This window comes from Rhyacophila brunnea, unplaced genomic scaffold (assembly GCF_057557595.1).
Source record: "Rhyacophila brunnea isolate RB1 unplaced genomic scaffold, BYU_Rbru_1.0 scaffold_21, whole genome shotgun sequence".
Taxonomy (NCBI): domain Eukaryota; kingdom Metazoa; phylum Arthropoda; class Insecta; order Trichoptera; family Rhyacophilidae; genus Rhyacophila; species Rhyacophila brunnea.
The window spans coordinates 12,345,768-12,364,045 of NW_028232871.1; the positions used below are offsets into that span (position 1 = coordinate 12,345,768).

At 35.5% G+C, this 18,278-nt stretch overlaps 1 protein-coding gene across 2 annotated transcripts in view; it reads left to right on the forward strand.

The window, feature by feature from the left end:
• Nucleotides 1–18,278, forward strand: part of XNP (ATRX chromatin remodeler XNP) — a 42,450-nt gene that overhangs the window by 11,693 nt on the left and 12,479 nt on the right. For both annotated transcript variants that reach the window (XM_085949003.1, XM_085949002.1), the window contains exons 4-16: nucleotides 341–588; nucleotides 2,602–2,645; nucleotides 4,700–4,978; nucleotides 6,559–6,763; nucleotides 7,854–7,997; nucleotides 9,175–9,291; nucleotides 10,643–10,809; nucleotides 11,609–11,772; nucleotides 13,695–13,832; nucleotides 13,980–14,155; nucleotides 15,309–15,430; nucleotides 15,557–15,683; nucleotides 16,955–17,041. In XM_085949003.1, coding sequence (XP_085805129.1) covers nucleotides 341–588; nucleotides 2,602–2,645; nucleotides 4,700–4,978; nucleotides 6,559–6,763; nucleotides 7,854–7,997; nucleotides 9,175–9,291; nucleotides 10,643–10,809; nucleotides 11,609–11,772; nucleotides 13,695–13,832; nucleotides 13,980–14,155; nucleotides 15,309–15,430; nucleotides 15,557–15,683; nucleotides 16,955–17,041 — 2,018 coding nt within the window. The remainder of the gene's footprint in view (nucleotides 1–340; nucleotides 589–2,601; nucleotides 2,646–4,699; nucleotides 4,979–6,558; nucleotides 6,764–7,853; nucleotides 7,998–9,174; nucleotides 9,292–10,642; nucleotides 10,810–11,608; nucleotides 11,773–13,694; nucleotides 13,833–13,979; nucleotides 14,156–15,308; nucleotides 15,431–15,556; nucleotides 15,684–16,954; nucleotides 17,042–18,278) is intronic.

Below are 18,278 nucleotides of genomic sequence, written 5' to 3' on the forward strand. Positions count from 1 at the left end.
GCGGAATTTAAATTTCGCACGTGGATAAGCTGATAGATCTATCGATATAGCATCTACATACATTCAAAACTAATTTTATTGAAAAATCGGCCAGAGCGGGGTTTGGTGACTAAGTGACTCATTTTTTTTTTTATAACCTTTAACAGGTTTGATATTTTGATTCTAAGAAATAAATTATTGCTCTCATTTGCCCTGCCCGCTGGGAAAGGGGAGAAATTACGTTGGGCTTTTCGGAGTTCTATTTAAGTTGAAATTGCCTCGAATGCTGTGTGCAAGGCCCCCTAGGACTAGGATTGTTATTTATTTATTATTAGTAAAGGAATGTGAATATTTGTTGCAGACCAACAGTCTGAAAGCAACCCGAAAGTGAAGAAGATGTCAGTTTCGTTTGCCGAGAAGCCGATACGGCTGATAAAGACCGACCTGCTTCAAGACAGTTCCAGCAGCAATCGGGACTGCGACTCGCCGCCCAAACTCAACGGAAAGAGCAAAGCCGCACCCAAACCCGCGCCCACCTCCCCCCAAATCACTGACGAGATCACCATCCTTGACAGTGACGATGAAGACCCAAAACAAACTGAAAAAATGGTAAGTCATGTGGTGCCTTTGAGTATATATCGAGTGATGTGAATTTTGTCCCTGTAAAACTTCATCAAATCATGACTTAAAAATAAATATCTATCATAATATAAATATCGTGAAAATATAAATAAATATCATGATTGCAAAGGTTTTGCAATACAAAAATTCAATCTATTTTTCAGTCATGTGTCAAAATTCATGCTGCCTTTATGAGATAGTATAATTATTATAATAATAAATGTGGTGCAGCGGATCAATTGAATTTGAAAGCTTTTACAAAATTTGCGGCATTGTAGAAAGCAAAGTTTAGTATAAATAAAGCATTCATGATTGAATAAAATGAAGCACCAGTTATAGGATAAATTGTAAAATAGATAATACCATTTGACAATAATCAAAATAATTCACTGAATCATAATGAAATACGGAAGAAAACAAGTACCTATGACAATAATTATCAACAAATGCGGGCTGTCAGTTGCAATCTGTCAAATATCGACTCTGCCAAATTTAGCAGTCGGTCGCTAATCTTAATTATGGTAGAGGGGCATTCTGTGCTCGGATTCGGCGAGATGCTTATATACAAAATCTCCATGAACGCAATTGTACGTTTCGCACGCTATCTGGCGTAAAATCGCATTCGAAAATAATGGGTGGAATAAGTGCTAATACTTTGATACAAACCTACCCCAAGTTTGATAATATTTATCACTTTATTACTTAAGCGGTCGATAAGTATAGAATAGACCCAATGATCTTATTAGGATCGGACATGGTCAGAAAAAACCTCATTCAAACATGTAACAGCTCTTTATGAAAAATTATAAGCATTTTAATCCTTACATTGGATTATACTTGACGAACCCCTGTGTATAAAATATTGCTATATATCGACTGTGTTTAGGAAAAAGGGCGTAACCCTCGATTTTTCGAAAAGTGCTTTTATTAGATATTAACAATGTATGTATACAACTAAATACGCGTTCTGTAAAAAGGAAGTAAGCTGAAAATGCCGAATTATTATCTAAATTCAGGTTTTAATTGAGCTTTAATTAAGTTTTAATTTAAGGAAAAAAGCATTTACAGTAAAACCTCGTTAGTAAGAGCACTAATGATTCGAAATTCGCGCTAATTCGAAATTTTTGCGAAAAAAAGTCCCTTGAACATTATTTTCATATAAAACCATTCCTTTAATTCGAATTTCGTAATTCGAAATGATTTCAGAGTCCTGGCATATAAAAATATTCAATAAATCGTAATAAAGTACACTATATCATGAGCCAGTCATTAAAGATTGTGACAGACTTTTCTTAAAACATCAAAAATATAGTTTTACTAGAGGACCAATGCCAAACAATTGTGTTGACAAATTGGAAAAATAAAAAATATTTCGTATTTTTTTTATATACCTATCTCAATTTATGGATTAATGGTATTTGCACAGATTTTAATTTGAAAGAATTGTATCGGAAATTTGATAGGCACATCTATGATCTGAAACAAAATTAATGAAAATCAAAAAAAAAAAAAATATTTTTCCCCCATACATCTTGTAATTCGAATTCGTTTTTCGATTTTCGGTCCCATGAAATTCGTATTGATGAGGTTTTACTCTACCCTCAATTTTAATGATTTTTCTGTAATAACTTTAATTATTATTAGATCGAAAAGATATTAGACAAAATCATCAATCACCGTGCACTCAATGTCTATGCCTATTTTTTTTTTTTTAAATATTGAACCAAAAACATTCAAACACGATTTTTGCTCCTGTAAAATTTGTTCTGTGAGGGTTACGCCCTTTTTCCTAAACACGGTCGATATTATTTTCATTGGGATATCTGTAGATATCTAATTTGAATGTCATTGCCTGACTTGTACTCCTAATGTAACATTAATTTAGATAGATTATTTAAGCTTGAATATTAAACCTGAATATTAAGCCTGATAAACCTTTAATTATCGCAAAAAATGACACATAAAATTTACTTTACTAATTTTGACACTTTTTTTTATCAGGAGGAAGACAAGGAAAGTGAATCAGACGGCTCTTCAAAAAAAAGGTATTTTTGCGAATATTCTTATGGAAAAATATAAAGTAGGTACTTAATCCATATAATTTAATATAACACTCAGGACTGGTTTTGTCTGCTTAGAGGGACATTGTTAGCTGATGACTTCTAAGTCAGTGAAAACATTCAAGACCGTTGTTAAATTGTGTGGATAATTTTTGATTGAAAGTATTGTCATCTTTGAAAATTCCACTTTTCAGTAATATTTTTTTAATTAACATGCAATGGAAATATAATAAAATTTGCACAATATAAATTGAATAATTATTGATTAGCGGTCAATATACGCTTTTAAACAATTGGAGGGTCATGTTATTCAATGGTTAAATTTAATAAATGCATCCTTGGATTCTGAGCATATTTCATGCTAGCTGTCATTCATTAATTCACATTTAAAATATGATCAGTCAACAATGTTAAGAAATGAATAGACGATGTGATATGTTTACGTCGATAATCGGTACTCTTTACAATTTTGCTTTGTCAGAAACAAATAATCTGATAGCTGTCACTTGCGTTTCTCGAGTTTGTCAGTAAGTCAGATCTCAGATCAAAACTCGCCGCGACCGAGTTCCGAGACACGCGAAAAATTGTTGCGTGTGACGAACGCGCACATCTACAAGCGACACTCGCTTCTCGAAACGTCATATTAATAAGTACTCTGGCGAGACGCCATTACGCAAATATGTCATCAGACGCTGAAACAGCGATTATTATGTATTGGTACCGCAGAAATTTAAGTAGAAGGTGATAACATTGGATTCATCCGTCAATTAGGCATATATCAATGCACAGTGTATCATTTATCGCAGTAGAAGGCCACCGGCGAGCAGTGACGTCTAGATACGAATGGCAAAAATGGCCAAGTCGAGCGCTTTGCGCAGGCGCGCTGTCTGCTTTATCGGCGTCCAACATGTTCGTGGAGTCGCTACTCGATCTGTCGCTTTGCAACATGTTTTTCAGTCGCATTCGACCAATATGTGAAGCTCCATTTGACGTTTGTTATGTGGATGGCGATGACGTCACATCGATGAATTCGACAATCGGCGCATGAGGCGAGTTCTGATGTGCGAAGCCGGCTAAGTGTCGTAGCAGTGAAGCGGTCAATTTTTGATTTACATACACGGTTAAGCGTTACTTAAGGCCATTTTCGTATTAAGTTTAACTTAGTAATTGACCGTTGGTTTATTATGCAGAATTAACATACCATTATGGCCATAGTATGTACAGTAATTGAGCCCATATCCGGAAAACGAGCGTTATCTGGAAAACAGTGTGCAGAGATATTGGCAGATAAACATTTCAGTTGGTTGTTGTGGAGATACCCGTTATGGAAAATATTTAATTCTGATGAATAAAAGTAGCTTGAGTAATTGAGAACACGGTTTATTAAACAAAAAAACTTCATTGGATAAACCACCATGTTTATAATAAAATATACGGTAACAAATTTAATGCTGTTTTTTCGTATAACATAAAATAATCGTACAACTCTGATTTTGATGGTAACATGCTTTACCCTAAGTTTTTAAGTGAGTAAGCACGAATTGTGTGGACTATGCCGCAACCTTATCTGAAGAATTGATAGGGGAGCCATAGTCGAAAACTATCCAATCAAGACTCGCAACTGGACAGAATCTGACATTGGAATGGCGTATTCAATATGGCGTTCATATGGGTTCAATAGTTCCGTTTTTGACCATTATTCAGATAAGTTGTTGGACTGTATGTCGTGTACGCCATAGATATTATGGTATACGGATAAACAGAATACAACGCGTGGTCAGTTTGGACTGTCTACTGCCACCTATTGTTAGAATATCAAAGTAATATTTGGTGAGTGCATGCATAGGTGTATACCGCGTAATTTAAACCGATTTACCAAAAAACAGCATTATCGCGATTTCTCGTTTTCTGGATACTTGATATGGGCTCAATTTATAACAAATAGATTCTAAAATTTATAACATTAGCTACATTTCAATAACCGAGTTTGACGCTGCAATTTGAATCATATTAAATCTTAAATTATATATTGATTGCAGGCCTAAGAAAATAAACATTGGATCTCTTAAGTCCGAATCGGAGACTTCAAATTCAGAGGAAGAGGAGAAGCCGAAAAAAAAGACTAAAAATACAAAAGTAAACGGCAAAGAATCACCAAAGAGTGACGAAGAAGATGGCTCTGATGCTGCCGCGAAGAGAAAGTCAGATGGGAGTGATTCGGGTGAGTCGGAAATATTCCAGCCCGCACGCAGAAAGAGAAAGCAGAAGAAGAAGTCTTCGGGAGAGTCTAGCGAAGGGTCTGGAACAGAGGGCAACAGGTAGCTTTAAATTTTTTTTCTTTTTTTACTGTGTTTCAATCCTAAGAAGATTTAAAATATAATAGGCTTTCACAGAGTGGAGGTTGTATTAACAGATTTTTGTTTTTACCATAAATCAGCGATTTCCAAACTGGGAAGTGTGCCTCCCCGGGTAGGCACGGAGTGTTGCAAAGGGAGGCGCGAATTTTAACACAATTAATATAGCCACAGGTTTGCAGTTTGCAAATGCACAGTTTATAAAACGGCCGCTAGTCATAAACTACACAAAAACAGTTCTATAAAAGGTTGTTTGCAAACCTGTCTGAAAATATGGAGACTAATGTTATAATAAGTACCTCACTTCTATACTATTGTGAAGCGCGTTGGCTATCTCGTGAAAAAATGAAGTAAAAGGGTCAAATCATAATGTTGAAATTTGAGGCAAATTTGTTTAGGAACGATAATTTTTTTGAGTTGTCTATTTGGTTGAAATTTAAAAATAATGAGTAAATAAATCAATGCAAGGACCACTAATGCATTCAATGATTTAAAAAGACAAAGTGAAGGCATTCATAAAAAATTGGAGCTTAGGAAATCAAAATTACAAAAAAGTAAGTTCGCCATGAGTCTTCACTTTCAAATGATTTCTACGCCAGATATATTGAAGCAAACAAAAATCTATTTACTGAGTTCTTGGTTAGTTTGCTACTGCACTTTTGTTTCGGAACTGTAAACTATTTTCAGTATGTGGTTGAAAGATCCTGGCCTGGGGGCCCGCTTCAGGATGTGGGGCCCATGATAGAATCCATTTGTCAATGAACGATTATGAATTTGGATTGACTAGAAATACTATTGAAATTAATTGTGCTAATAAACAAGCACATTCGTCGCATGAAAAACAAATTAATTTAAAAATGAATAAAGTTGTTGTTATTGTTTATTTTTATATACTTTTTTCATTTTTGTATTAGTATATTGTTGACTATTTAAAAAGTTGTCTGTATTATTTAATGAAATAAAGGGAGGGGAGGCGCCAAGATTAGATTTTTTTTAAAGGGAGGCGTAGTAACATAAAGTTTGGAAACCGCTGCCATAAATAGATGTTAACCACTTACTCAATCTATTAGGTCCATGCTCTGGGTCCAAACATACATGTGAAATTTTGACCAGACCTGGAATATTACATCCTTAAATCTCCCGTTGCACAATCCGGCTATTTCAGTTTCGACTGCCTAGGTCTTTGATTACTGTCAGAGGATGCATGCATAGTCCGTCTTGCTGGTAACTACTTCGGTCTCGTGGAATTCGTATTAACGAGGTTTTACTGTATTACTGACAAAGTTTAGTTTGCACTCTTTGTCTCGAAACTTAACAGTCTACCTCAACCGCTCGCCACTGCTACGTGATCTTTTCGCGACTATAAAGAAATTACATTTCTACATTATACCTCGACTTCCAAATGGCATTTTCTTTAACAACCTCAAAGATTCTTCTCAGGAATCTGAGGTACCACTACTGGCAACATTGTTCTGTCTATTTCCTCACCTTGCTATCTGATCTTGTATTACGTGTAATTAAATAAATACTCCATCGTTACTTAGCCAAACCCAGAAACGCAGGCGAATAAAGCGGGCGTCAGATGACGAGTCATCGGGCGAGGGAGATTCATCGGGCAGCGAAGGCGGCAAGCGGGGGCGGAAGAACATCCGTGCGGTGAAGCGCTCCAGTAAGCTGGACGACGCCACTAGGAATGCTGCTCGTCAGGAGAAGGAGAGGGTGCAGCGTATCTCCGAGAGGCAGAAACTGGTCAGTCTGCCAATTGGTTATCTCTACCAACTTGTAAACCGATTATACTGCAATATAAATTTATTGGTTCTATCAGTGCCCTCCTGACAATATGTTTTTGTGTCACTGGTTTTATATGATAATCTCTATGCTGTCATCTTTACCCTAATGCTATATGAGTGAATGAATGACACTGTAAATTTAATATACCAGTTCCTGATGAGTCTTCCAAGATGTTCCGACATTTTTAACTGTTGGTGCCAATTCGGTTGGGATTGGTATAGAGGTGGGAAAACTGGTCGATTTTGAAGTCAAGTGGCATAGACACTTGCGGCGATGACAAGTTTATTAGGATCCAACTTCCCCCACTACCCCACTTCAAACACAGAACACATTAATATTTTACAGAGCACATAAAAATATAACGAAATCACTTTATTTATTATTGAGGGATTATTTCAAAACACTTTACATAAAATTTTATCGGACAAGAATTTAAAATTTAATAGTTTCATGGTATTCGTAAAAACAGGGCTGAGGGCATAAAGCTACATCACATCGACATGGTCAAAAAAAAAATGTAATTTATGTGGAAATATTGGTTAAATGCAAAATGTGATAGTCACATAAAAAATGTCTAATAAATAGAACACAATATTTTGATTGTTTTGGAGAATAGATATTAATGTATATTAATTAAACATGCGTGTTTATGTGTTAGAATACCATTATGATGGTTATGAAACAAAGTTATTTTTGTTAATTCTACTTTAATTGAGTGTATCACCCATCTTCGGAGCGGTGGACTATAACTAAAGTAGAAGGTTCGGCAAACTGACTTAGATTGTGATTGAGTGTATGTATATATTATGTCAATATCTTGAATATCCATTTCTCCTTTCTTCTCATTCATAACAGTAAATGAGTCAGATACAAGCTGCAAATTTTTTACTTTTCGCTACACTCCTGGGAACTCACGGCACATAATATGGGCGGACACTAGTGTATATTCGTGTGTTATTTTCCTTCACCACTTTATGTGACATTGTTGAGTCACCTACATAGATGTAGCTATCACCCAAGAGGTATATGTGTGTTTTTGTCCTTCCAGTACAATGAGAGTATGTTTGACGAGTCGGGCAGGCCAGACGAGGTGGTGAAACTGGACAAGGTGGTGCTGGACTTCGATCCGGAGACAAAAGAGCCCACCATCAGCGTGGACCGAGGTCTGGTTTTCAAGCTCAAACCCCATCAGGTAAATTTCATTGAATTACATTTGCTTCAATCTAATATAATACATTAAAAAAAAATATCTCGTGCTTGTCCTTTTAAGCCGGCTCGCACATCTCAACTTGTCTCGTCTACAATATGTCGAATATGTCGATGCGACATCATCTTTATTCATAAAACATACGTTGCCAAATGGAGCTCTGCACGGAATGCGAAATTTTAGTTTGAAAAAAACATCTAGTGTTGCAAGCAACAAGTCACATGTGATTCATGTTGTGAGTCAAGCCGCCAGTGTTGCAGCCTGCGCTTGCTCGCTACGAGTCAGCCGTTTGGGCCATTCGTATCCATTTAGCGGTCCTCGGTAGCCACATTCAAAATGGCAGATGAGCGCAACAACATATACTTGTTCAAGAAAATGAGAAATATCCGTGCATATATGACTGACTATACTAGGAGATGTGCCTAATTGAAGGATGGACGCAATATTTTCGCCTACTACTTCAATTCCTATGGTACCAATACATAATAATCGCTGTTTCGGCGTCTAATACTCTGATGGTATTTTTGGCGGTTGACTACTTTTGAAGTTTCGAAAGGTTATACGCGAAGCTGTCGCTGGGCTCCTTTATGCAAGATGCTTGTAACATTCCTACAAGATTTGATTTATGATTGCCTCAGACGTGAAAAGTTTAGATATGCGAGCAGGCTAAAGGTTTTTTTGTAATGCGCCGATCGTGATGGGGTATTCATTGTATGGAAACTTTGCTGGTTGCAATAACTTTTCATTATTATATTTAAAATTTTTGTAATCAATATGTAACTGTTTGTTTCCTTAACAAAAAAAAAAAAAAAAACAGTAAATTTACTCGTACAAAATTGTATCATGTAAAACAGGGTTTTCACGGACAAGCACTGACGTTTACGCGAGCGAGGTTAGGGATGTATTAATTATCCCCACCTACTTCATCCGCACGAAAGGAGGTGTCATTATGCACAAGTTCATGTTTAAGTTTAGTTAGTTTAGTTAAACCATTAATCTTATTAGTATTCACATATGAGGGTCAATGACTGAGCCATTTTAAAAAATAAAGAAGATATGGCATTTTAACTAATCTTGTAGCTTGTTATTGTGAGCTTTATAAATAAATAATAGGTAATTATTTTTAATATTACTTAAAATGAAAATTGTATTTGATTCCCAGGGCAATGGAATAAAATTCATGTGGGACGCCTGCTTTGAGAGTGTGAAAGAAATAAAGAACACCAAGGGATCGGGCTGCATATTGGCTCACTGCATGGGTCTCGGAAAGACATTGCAGGTATGTCAAAACGTGTTGTTGTCAGTGAGTGTTTTCCCTAGTCTGTCTTTCAGATGGAAATACAGTCGAACTGGGTTATAACGAGGAAGATGGGACCGACTGAATTTACTCGTTATAAGCATTGCTCGTTATATAACATTTTTCGCACCACATTCTATTTAAGCATAGAACATAAACAATCTGAAAACCATCGTAAAAATCCCCGAAACAAGCATGGCATTCATAAACTACAAAAGAAGTTGTTTATTGTAGGTACTGGTAGGTACCTACTGACTTCACAAAGCTTGGATTTTTTACATACAGTTTCAACCATATGCGTGGATACTTTTTCAATGTTGTCGGTGAAAACACCAATTAGGTACTTAGACACTTGACTAGTGTCATAAACGTAATCCGATCCCGGCGGCATCGGTCGGATTTTATTGCTTAGGGTGGAAAATGTTGTCTTTAAACGATCGACACATAAACAGTTTTGCCCGAGAAGTAGCTCGTTATAAAAGTGAAAAATGTATGGAGAAAATCATAAACTAAAATGTCAACGAATGTTTCCTCATTACATCCGAGATCTCGCTATTTCAAAATTCGGAATTTCGGAAATGCATTGATAGTGTAACTCGGGAGAATTAACATTTCCACGTGTAAAACCAATCAATTATCAACACATTAATTCTGTGGATCTTGAGTGTCTTCAGAAAACATCATCATCTTGTCTTCTTTATACTTCCACTCCGTCTTACTGAACCTTGAAGATAAAGTATTTCTTTTTAAACAGTCCAATCACTCCAATTGGCCCGATCATCCTGTTCCTTTCAGTCTGATACAGAAGAGCCTGTTGGATCCAATGGGCCGTCGTTATTTAAAATATTTACATGAATAATTGAAAAAAATGCAAGCAACAGTAGGGGAAGGTGTTGTGCCTGTGGACAATTTTTTGTTTTTCATTTCTAAATCGTCAAATATATCGTATTATGCAATGTTTTTGATGTCATCAGTAAAGGTGATTATCTGGGCTTATAATTACAAAATAAAAAACGTATTTGGTGCAAAGGGTTTTTATTTATTGACAAATAATCGAAGACCGGGAATTTGTCCACAGGTACAACACTATGTTGTACCTAACAGTAGGTATATGTCATGTGTGTGTGTGTACATTATAATCAAACTTCAAAACAGATGCCATTTTTCAAACGTACAGATTTTTTCTATGGCTACCAATTATTTAAACACACTAAAAAAATTGCACACTGTTGTCAGATGTTCTAATGCAAAAAAATTATATAAATCTCTATTATACATATGTATGTATTAGTTATCTTTTTGGGCGGAGCTATAATAATTGATTGGTGACTAGGTGGTGACTCTGGTGCACACTTTATTGCTGCACAAAGCAATGACGAAGGTGGAGCGCGTGCTGGTGGTGTGTCCACTCAGCACAGTTCTCAACTGGGTCAACGAGTTCACCATGTGGCTGGAGCACGCCCACTCTGAGGACGAGGTCAACATCTACGAGCTCTCCAGGTATGCTCAGCTTTTTCACGAATACTGCCCTATTATATGCATTTTGAGAGATGACGATCACGATATCTCTTTTAAAACTGAATGTAGGCTTCTCATAATTCATTGACGATCTTAGCGTCAATTGTTATAGCGATTTGGTTAACCCAACATACAGTATATCCTAGCCTATGGTGTGGAAATCTGTATTTCATAATTATTATTTTCTCAAATGGAGACAACTTATTACTAAAAAAAATTACGGCTCTATGTCTAACATGTGGTCATGGGATTCCGAAACCACGAGTGGACCCTGTAGTCACAGTTACTGCTGTGCGTATTGGTAAATCTGCCCCTGCCTAGAGACGGCCACATTTTGTCAAGTCGATTCTTGCTTTCTGAATAAAATGCATGCCTCCTAGTTAATTGGGGAAAAAAAACGAAAACTTGTGAACGCGCTAGTATTAATATTACTTGAAGGGCAAAAAATGACAACCCTATGTTTGTTTGGGGATAACCGCAGTCCTCTGCTTTATCCCAAACTTACTATTCGATTGGACCCATAAGACGTCCCTTGTGATATGCTGACGCTAGCACAAGACTGCGCCATCCATAAGGGCAAAATCATATTGTGTAGGGCAGTGCTTAAAGGTTAAGTTTGAGTAATTACAGAAACATATAAAGATATTTAAACTTAATTAATATATCCCTCTGCATTTGCATTATGTCTTGGTTTAACAGTCGCTTCAGTTATCTGGTATAATTTAACCTGACATATTGTCATTGGTGTATAGGTGTTACATTTTGTAAAATTGTATTTTAGATTCAAGCAGAACTACGAGCGTGCGAACCAATTGAAAGACTGGCTGGACTGCGGAGGCGTCTGCGTGTTGGGTTACGAGATGTTCAGAAACCTCTCTGCCGATAATAACAAGAAATTCAAGAAAGCACAACTTGCCACATTCCAGAAAGCTCTCGTAGATCCAGGTAAATTAATGGATGCCATTTTAAATATCCAATAATTACAAACAATTTCTTTTATTGTGTTGACTGTCAATTCATGGTGGAACTGTATTGTATTGTTGTTTGATTTAATAAAACGCATTTTTTTTTGTACTTATTCCACTTTAATAAATAATTTGGACCGGTTTCGTCTGCCTCAGAGGGACATTCTGAGGCGGACGAAACCGATCCAAATTATTTATTAAAGTGGAATAAGTACTGCAAAAAAAAAAATGCATTTTATTAAGGCTGTACTTCAGTTGAGGCATGGTCTAAAAAGATTGTGGCTAGGCGATGCGCGGATTGAGCAAATGACGCGTGCTGAATGAAATATAATTTGTCATAAAAATCCAACATGCGTCCATTTAATGTTATGTTTATTGTTATATTACTAATAATAATAGTATATTCAAAGTACATACGTAAAGTTTTTTTAGTCATCTTTACACGATTTAAGAATATTTTCATCCAAAGCCATGACAAAACAAATCGACGTGCAGACACCTCGACTGTCAGTCTCCGATTGCCGACTATTGAGAAACTTCGTCACACCTACTGTTGAAAATTATTTGCCATTTCACTGAAGTACGCTCTTAAATCAAACAACAATTACAAACAACCCTCGAAAATTCTAAAATTCGAAAGACTACTTATGAAATATGCCCCACGTACACACGTAAGAACTTAGTCAATCAATACGATCATTTTTGGTGTATTAAATCAAAACTAAATCTGCCTTTTTATCATCACTACCGTGCTAGACCAGCCTTTAATTGTAATTATTTCTTTTTCGAGTGCAAGGATAGAGTTTTTTAGTAATGTTTTTGAAGTTTGCTAAAGAGTTTTTGACCGAATAAATGAGAAAATTTGACACAGAAATATACGACTTGCTGTGACTATCCATGTAATCATGCAATAATTTTCGCAAAGGAGAAAATACTGCGGTCATATTTCAATTAATAATGTCCGAGTGACTTAATGATTTAATTTCTAAACAAATCAAAAACAAAATAGTTAAATATTACAATAAAATGAATAAAAAACATATGATTTCCACTTTTAGTTCTTCAATATTTCAACGCTTGTTTCGATACCCTGTGATTGTATTCCACTGAATTTTGTTTAATGTAATTTGCGTCTAAAAAAGTTTGCATCTTCAGCAAATTTAACACCTGCATTATTTTGTCAAAACTCTCTCCTCGCCCACAAACCTTGTGATGAGTGTCAATTCAATCTTGACGACGGTATTTTATAGTGATTGCTTGAAGGCTGATTTAGCGAGTGATATTGATTTTTTGTTTGTTTTGCTCATCTGTAATTAGAAGTATGTACTGAGCTTTACGGTCATTTAATTATATCTGGAAGAGTGAAGGCCATTGTCCGTCAATAAGAAATGGGCGGTAACGGGAAGTTACTGTAGTCGCATGTAGAAGACTACTAGTGACATACCTGTCATGGCGTCAATACGTGCTAGAGGCGTATTTAAATAATGTATCATTCTTTTAGATGCGACTCCTTTTCTTCTTCGTAATAAACCAAAAGTTTACTAATAAAAATTCTACCATCACTCCTGATCTTTTCAGACATATTTATTATAAATAGCTTCAAATTATGTGAATTGACAGATCCGTACACGGGAGTGTAAAATGATATGATAAATTTGGGGACGTTCCTCATTTGAAAATGTAAGTGCAGTTAGCTGCACTGGAGGGGATTGTTAGTTCACATTTTTAACATGTGTACTAGAAGTTCTTGTTGACAGTATATTGATGTATTCCTCATAACAGTTTATAACTCACCAGTCACTGATAAGTAATTTTGGCATCCTTGATATACTTGCAGAGTGATTAGGAATATAACAAAAGACTCTGTACAAATAGACGATTAACACTATTGATACATTTCAGGTCCAGACCTCGTGGTGTGTGACGAAGGGCATCTCTTGAAAAATGAGAAGACCAGCTTGTCGCAGTCCATGAACCGAGTGAAGACCCTCCGACGTATTGTCCTCACCGGAACTCCTCTGCAAAACAATCTCAAAGAGTGTGAGTATTATATGTATATTGATACTTTCAACGCACACGCAAATGTTTCTTGTTGAATTTTTTTTATCTGCTTAACCAACTGATCTTGTAAGAGGTCGTATGTACTTAATTACTGTAACTACATTTAACAATATTCTCTGTTTTCAGATTACTGCATGGTGCAATTCGTGAAGCCGAACCTGCTGGGAAAGTACAATGAATACCTGAATCGATTTGTGAATCCCATAACCAACGGGCAATACACCGACTCAACGGAACAAGACATCCGTGTCATGAAACGCAGATCTCACGTGCTACACAAAATGCTCGATGGAGCTGTACAGGTATGCAATACTAACTGTTACCCTCAGCAGATTTATTCCAACCTTTAACTCCAACATCATTAAAAATCAGTATAAACATGCCATGATGTATTCCAGGCATGTCCAACTATCTATCAGACTCTTATTGTCATTTTTCAACTTGGACAAACGTATTATATTTGGTTGAAGACACTGAGACGTTGCAAATAAAACAACAGCACTCGTCTTTCGTCGTTAATTATGTTTTGGTCTTCTTTTGGACACTCATTGTGCTCATTGTCAAACTATTCGGATGCCATTGTTATGACAGCTGATCACTTAAATAGACAGGCCTGTTTATTTTTTAAATATCAAATCAGATATTGAGCATGCGCATCTGCCATAATTTTAATGGTTAGTGAAATGTCACAGGTATTAAACAAAAAAATTGTAGCATTGCACATGCAACAGCAGTGCTTCGGCGAAGTTCTAGTGTAAAAACTGAACTTTTTTTGTTTAACTTGTTTTACCTTGTGATGTGAATACATCAGTCACCTTGTTGCCAAAAACACTGGGCGATTTTTCAATAAAATTAGTTTTGAATGTATGTACGTATATGCTATAATCGATAAGTCTATCAGCCTATTGAGGCGCGAGTTTTAAATTTTCATCTTTCAGCTTCATCAAAAAATCAAAATGAATATTGACTTGAGTCGCCAAATCCGCTCTAGGATAAATAACAGGTTACTAAATCTGCTCTACATAACCGAATAATCCGACATCGCGATTGAAGCATGATTTTCAGTATACGTTTAAATATCTATACACACGTCACCACTACTAGCATCAACATCAGTGAAACTCAAAAAGACCTATAAAGAGCGTGTTTAGCGACTAAGCGACTCATATGTACATGGTTTTGTTATCTCAAATCCAGAAAAATAAAGAAAAATTGCTACATTCTTGAGTTGTTGGAATTGATCTGGTGGTATCCGATATTGGTATGGGAAATGATTTTGCCATGGTCATAAACAAAATTACCAACCTAATTTTTTTTCTCTAATCTAGCATTTTTTTAATGGTTGCAAAATATTCATCTGACTTATGCCATTAAATTTACCATTTAAAAAAAAAAACACTTTAAAACCGAGTAGGTTCCTAAATCTGTTATTTAATTAAAACTTGTTTATTCCAGAGGAGGGATTACGCTGTACTGGCACCATTCTTACCGCCCAAGCACGAGTATGTTCTTTTCATCAGCTTGACGGAGATCCAGATCAAGCTTTACTCCTATTATCTAGAAAATTTCTCCAGAAGGTAATTAACTATATTATAAAATATTCGAATGTTTAAAATCATTAATTTCTTTTAAAAAAATATTGCGTTTATTAGAATAATATTACTCTTGTGATTGGATTAAAAAAAAATACTTTACCTCGGCAGGCCACATCCGGATCGAAAAAATACCGGATTCCTCTTCCCAGATTTTCAATCGTTGCAGAGAATCTGGACGCATCCACTCGTCATGAAAGCCAACTCAGAGAGATACGAACTCCTGCAGCAGAAAAAGGTATGAATTAGTGAATATTTTAATGACTATCGATTCATCCTAATATGAATGTTATCATCAAAGACACGACTTTTTGGCGATTTTGTAATGCGTTAGATTTGGTGGCCAGAGGTAGACCAACATTTTTCAGGTGGATCGACATTTTTATTTTCACTTTTAAAATACGAATGACATGTTTCTGATCATCCAAACATTTTCTTCATGTTTCTCGAGAGTATCACATATTTTACTGAATCTGTGAACTTGCCTAATAAGTGAATAATTACGATTCGATTCCATATTGAGAAGTTTGACTGATTCATCTCTTCCCCAATAATTTCACTCATTATCTCCATATTGTTAAGACTACTGACATTGAGCAATGATATTGTTAAAACTGATGTGGAGAAGACAAATAAACTGACCATTGGTGATTTTGATCACTGGCATAGTGCCACACGCACACTCGAGAAACAGCTGGGGGAGCTGAGGATACATGTTGCATCTCCAGAATTCATGGTGCAACAAATACTTCATGCTGCAACAAAGAGCCCGTTTCTAATATGAAAAACACCACATATAGCGTAGAAAAAAGAAGATGGCAAGCAGGGAACACAAAGATAATGGGAAGTGGGTTTACTTCTGGGGGCTATAAAAAGCTTTCATTCTTGAGTAGAGAAATATGGGATAAACTTAAACACGTGTTAAAGAATATGTTATTTTCAATAGTTACGCCTGTATGTATCATGATATGTATTAAAGTTCGTCACGTAAACGAAACGTGCATTCAATATTGGTGATATTTGAGAACATTCAGGCAGGCTTTGTATTTCTTACATTTTATTAAATTCATCATAAGTCGTAAACCAAAATAAGCTTCAAAGTCTTGGTCCATCGTTCTTCACATTAATTACTAAAAATTGGTTAATCTATTTAAATTTACTATTTCAGTGTATGTAAAATTATATTAAAATGATGGTGGTTTTTGGCATGCAGAAAATGTCAGAACTGGTTTTAACAATATAATAAAGATATTTTGATACTGCTAGTCTTTCGTGTTTACATTGATAATCGATACTCAAAACTAGTAAACGATATTCAATACTATATTTACTTGATTTATGTTCACAATATGTATTTATGTGACATAGATCGTTCGTTATATTTTATACAATTGCAATTTAACTACATTACGTATAAATCCATTTATTTACATAGAGGTATGCTTAGGGTCCTGAGAGTTCTAACGGTCCTCTTGAATACCGTCTAATATGTGTGTTTAATATTTTCAGAGGGACAAAGAAGAAGAAGAGGATGAAGACTCGGAAGGATCGCTGGTTGATTTCATCGACGATGAAGACTCCACGGACACTCCTGATGTAGGTTTACTCTTGCACTTTTATTTTTCACTACAAGATTAATGACAGGGCTTATGTGGCAACTCACACTGAAATGAAGTTGTATATAATAATATGCACATGGTCCATAAATAATATTAAAAACTTTTTGGATATTTTTTGATTCCCCCATTATCATTATTCATCACAAAATCTTTTCCCACCTGTCTAAATTACGCCACATTTTCCAACTCCTCACCATTTTCAATAGATTAAAAATGGTCGACTTTAATATATCGGCGTCTCGAAGTATTTTGTCCTCAGTTTATATTTTGTTGATTTTTTCATTGTCACCTACAACACACCCCCTCATCCTTTTTATATCAGACCCCTCCTCCCATGACGTGACTTAATATGGAAGACCATTTATTGCAAGTCATTAATTCACCCTGCTCACAATTATTATGACCACTTAACTTAACCATGCCAATAAACAGGATGAGCGTATCCTAATACAGTAAAACCTCGTTAGTAAGAACACTGATAATTCGAAATTTTTCCCAAAAAAAAGTCCCTTGAAAATTATTTTCATATAAAACCATACTTTAATTCGAATTTCGTAATTCGTAATGATTTCAGAGTCCCTGGCATATAAAAATATTCAATAAATCGTAATAAAGTACACTATTTCATGAGCCAGTCATTGAAAATTGTGAGACTTTTCTTAAAACATCAAAAATTACTTATTTTATGATGGTAATAAAAATAATCCCGACATTTTATGACCCAATTCAGTAGGCACATCTATGATCAGAAACAAAATTAATGAAAATCAAAAAAAAAAAAAAAAATATTTTTCCCCCATACATTTCATAATTCGTAATTCGATTTTTTTTTTGATTTTCGGTCCCATGGAATTCATATTAATGAGGTTTTACTGTAGATTGTAATGCAAACGCCGGCGTGCTGTTGACAGTCGGATTTTAGTTACTTATATAATCTCATTTCGATTTATTCCAGATTGTTCATCAATATAATGATGTATCATTTTATAAAAAAACTATTTTAGGCTTGCAATGCAAGTATCCACGCTGAATAGGTAGTATCTGTTTATAAAGTGGTTGGTTGAGAATTCAAATTGTGCATGTGACAAAATCACATGTTGTTTTTTCAATGTGTGTTTGGATCCAACGTGACCTCATCTAATAATCATTTCTTGTAAAGAAACCTTTTCGAGTGGTGGCCAGGATCCACATTGGATTGTACTTTTACTATGTAT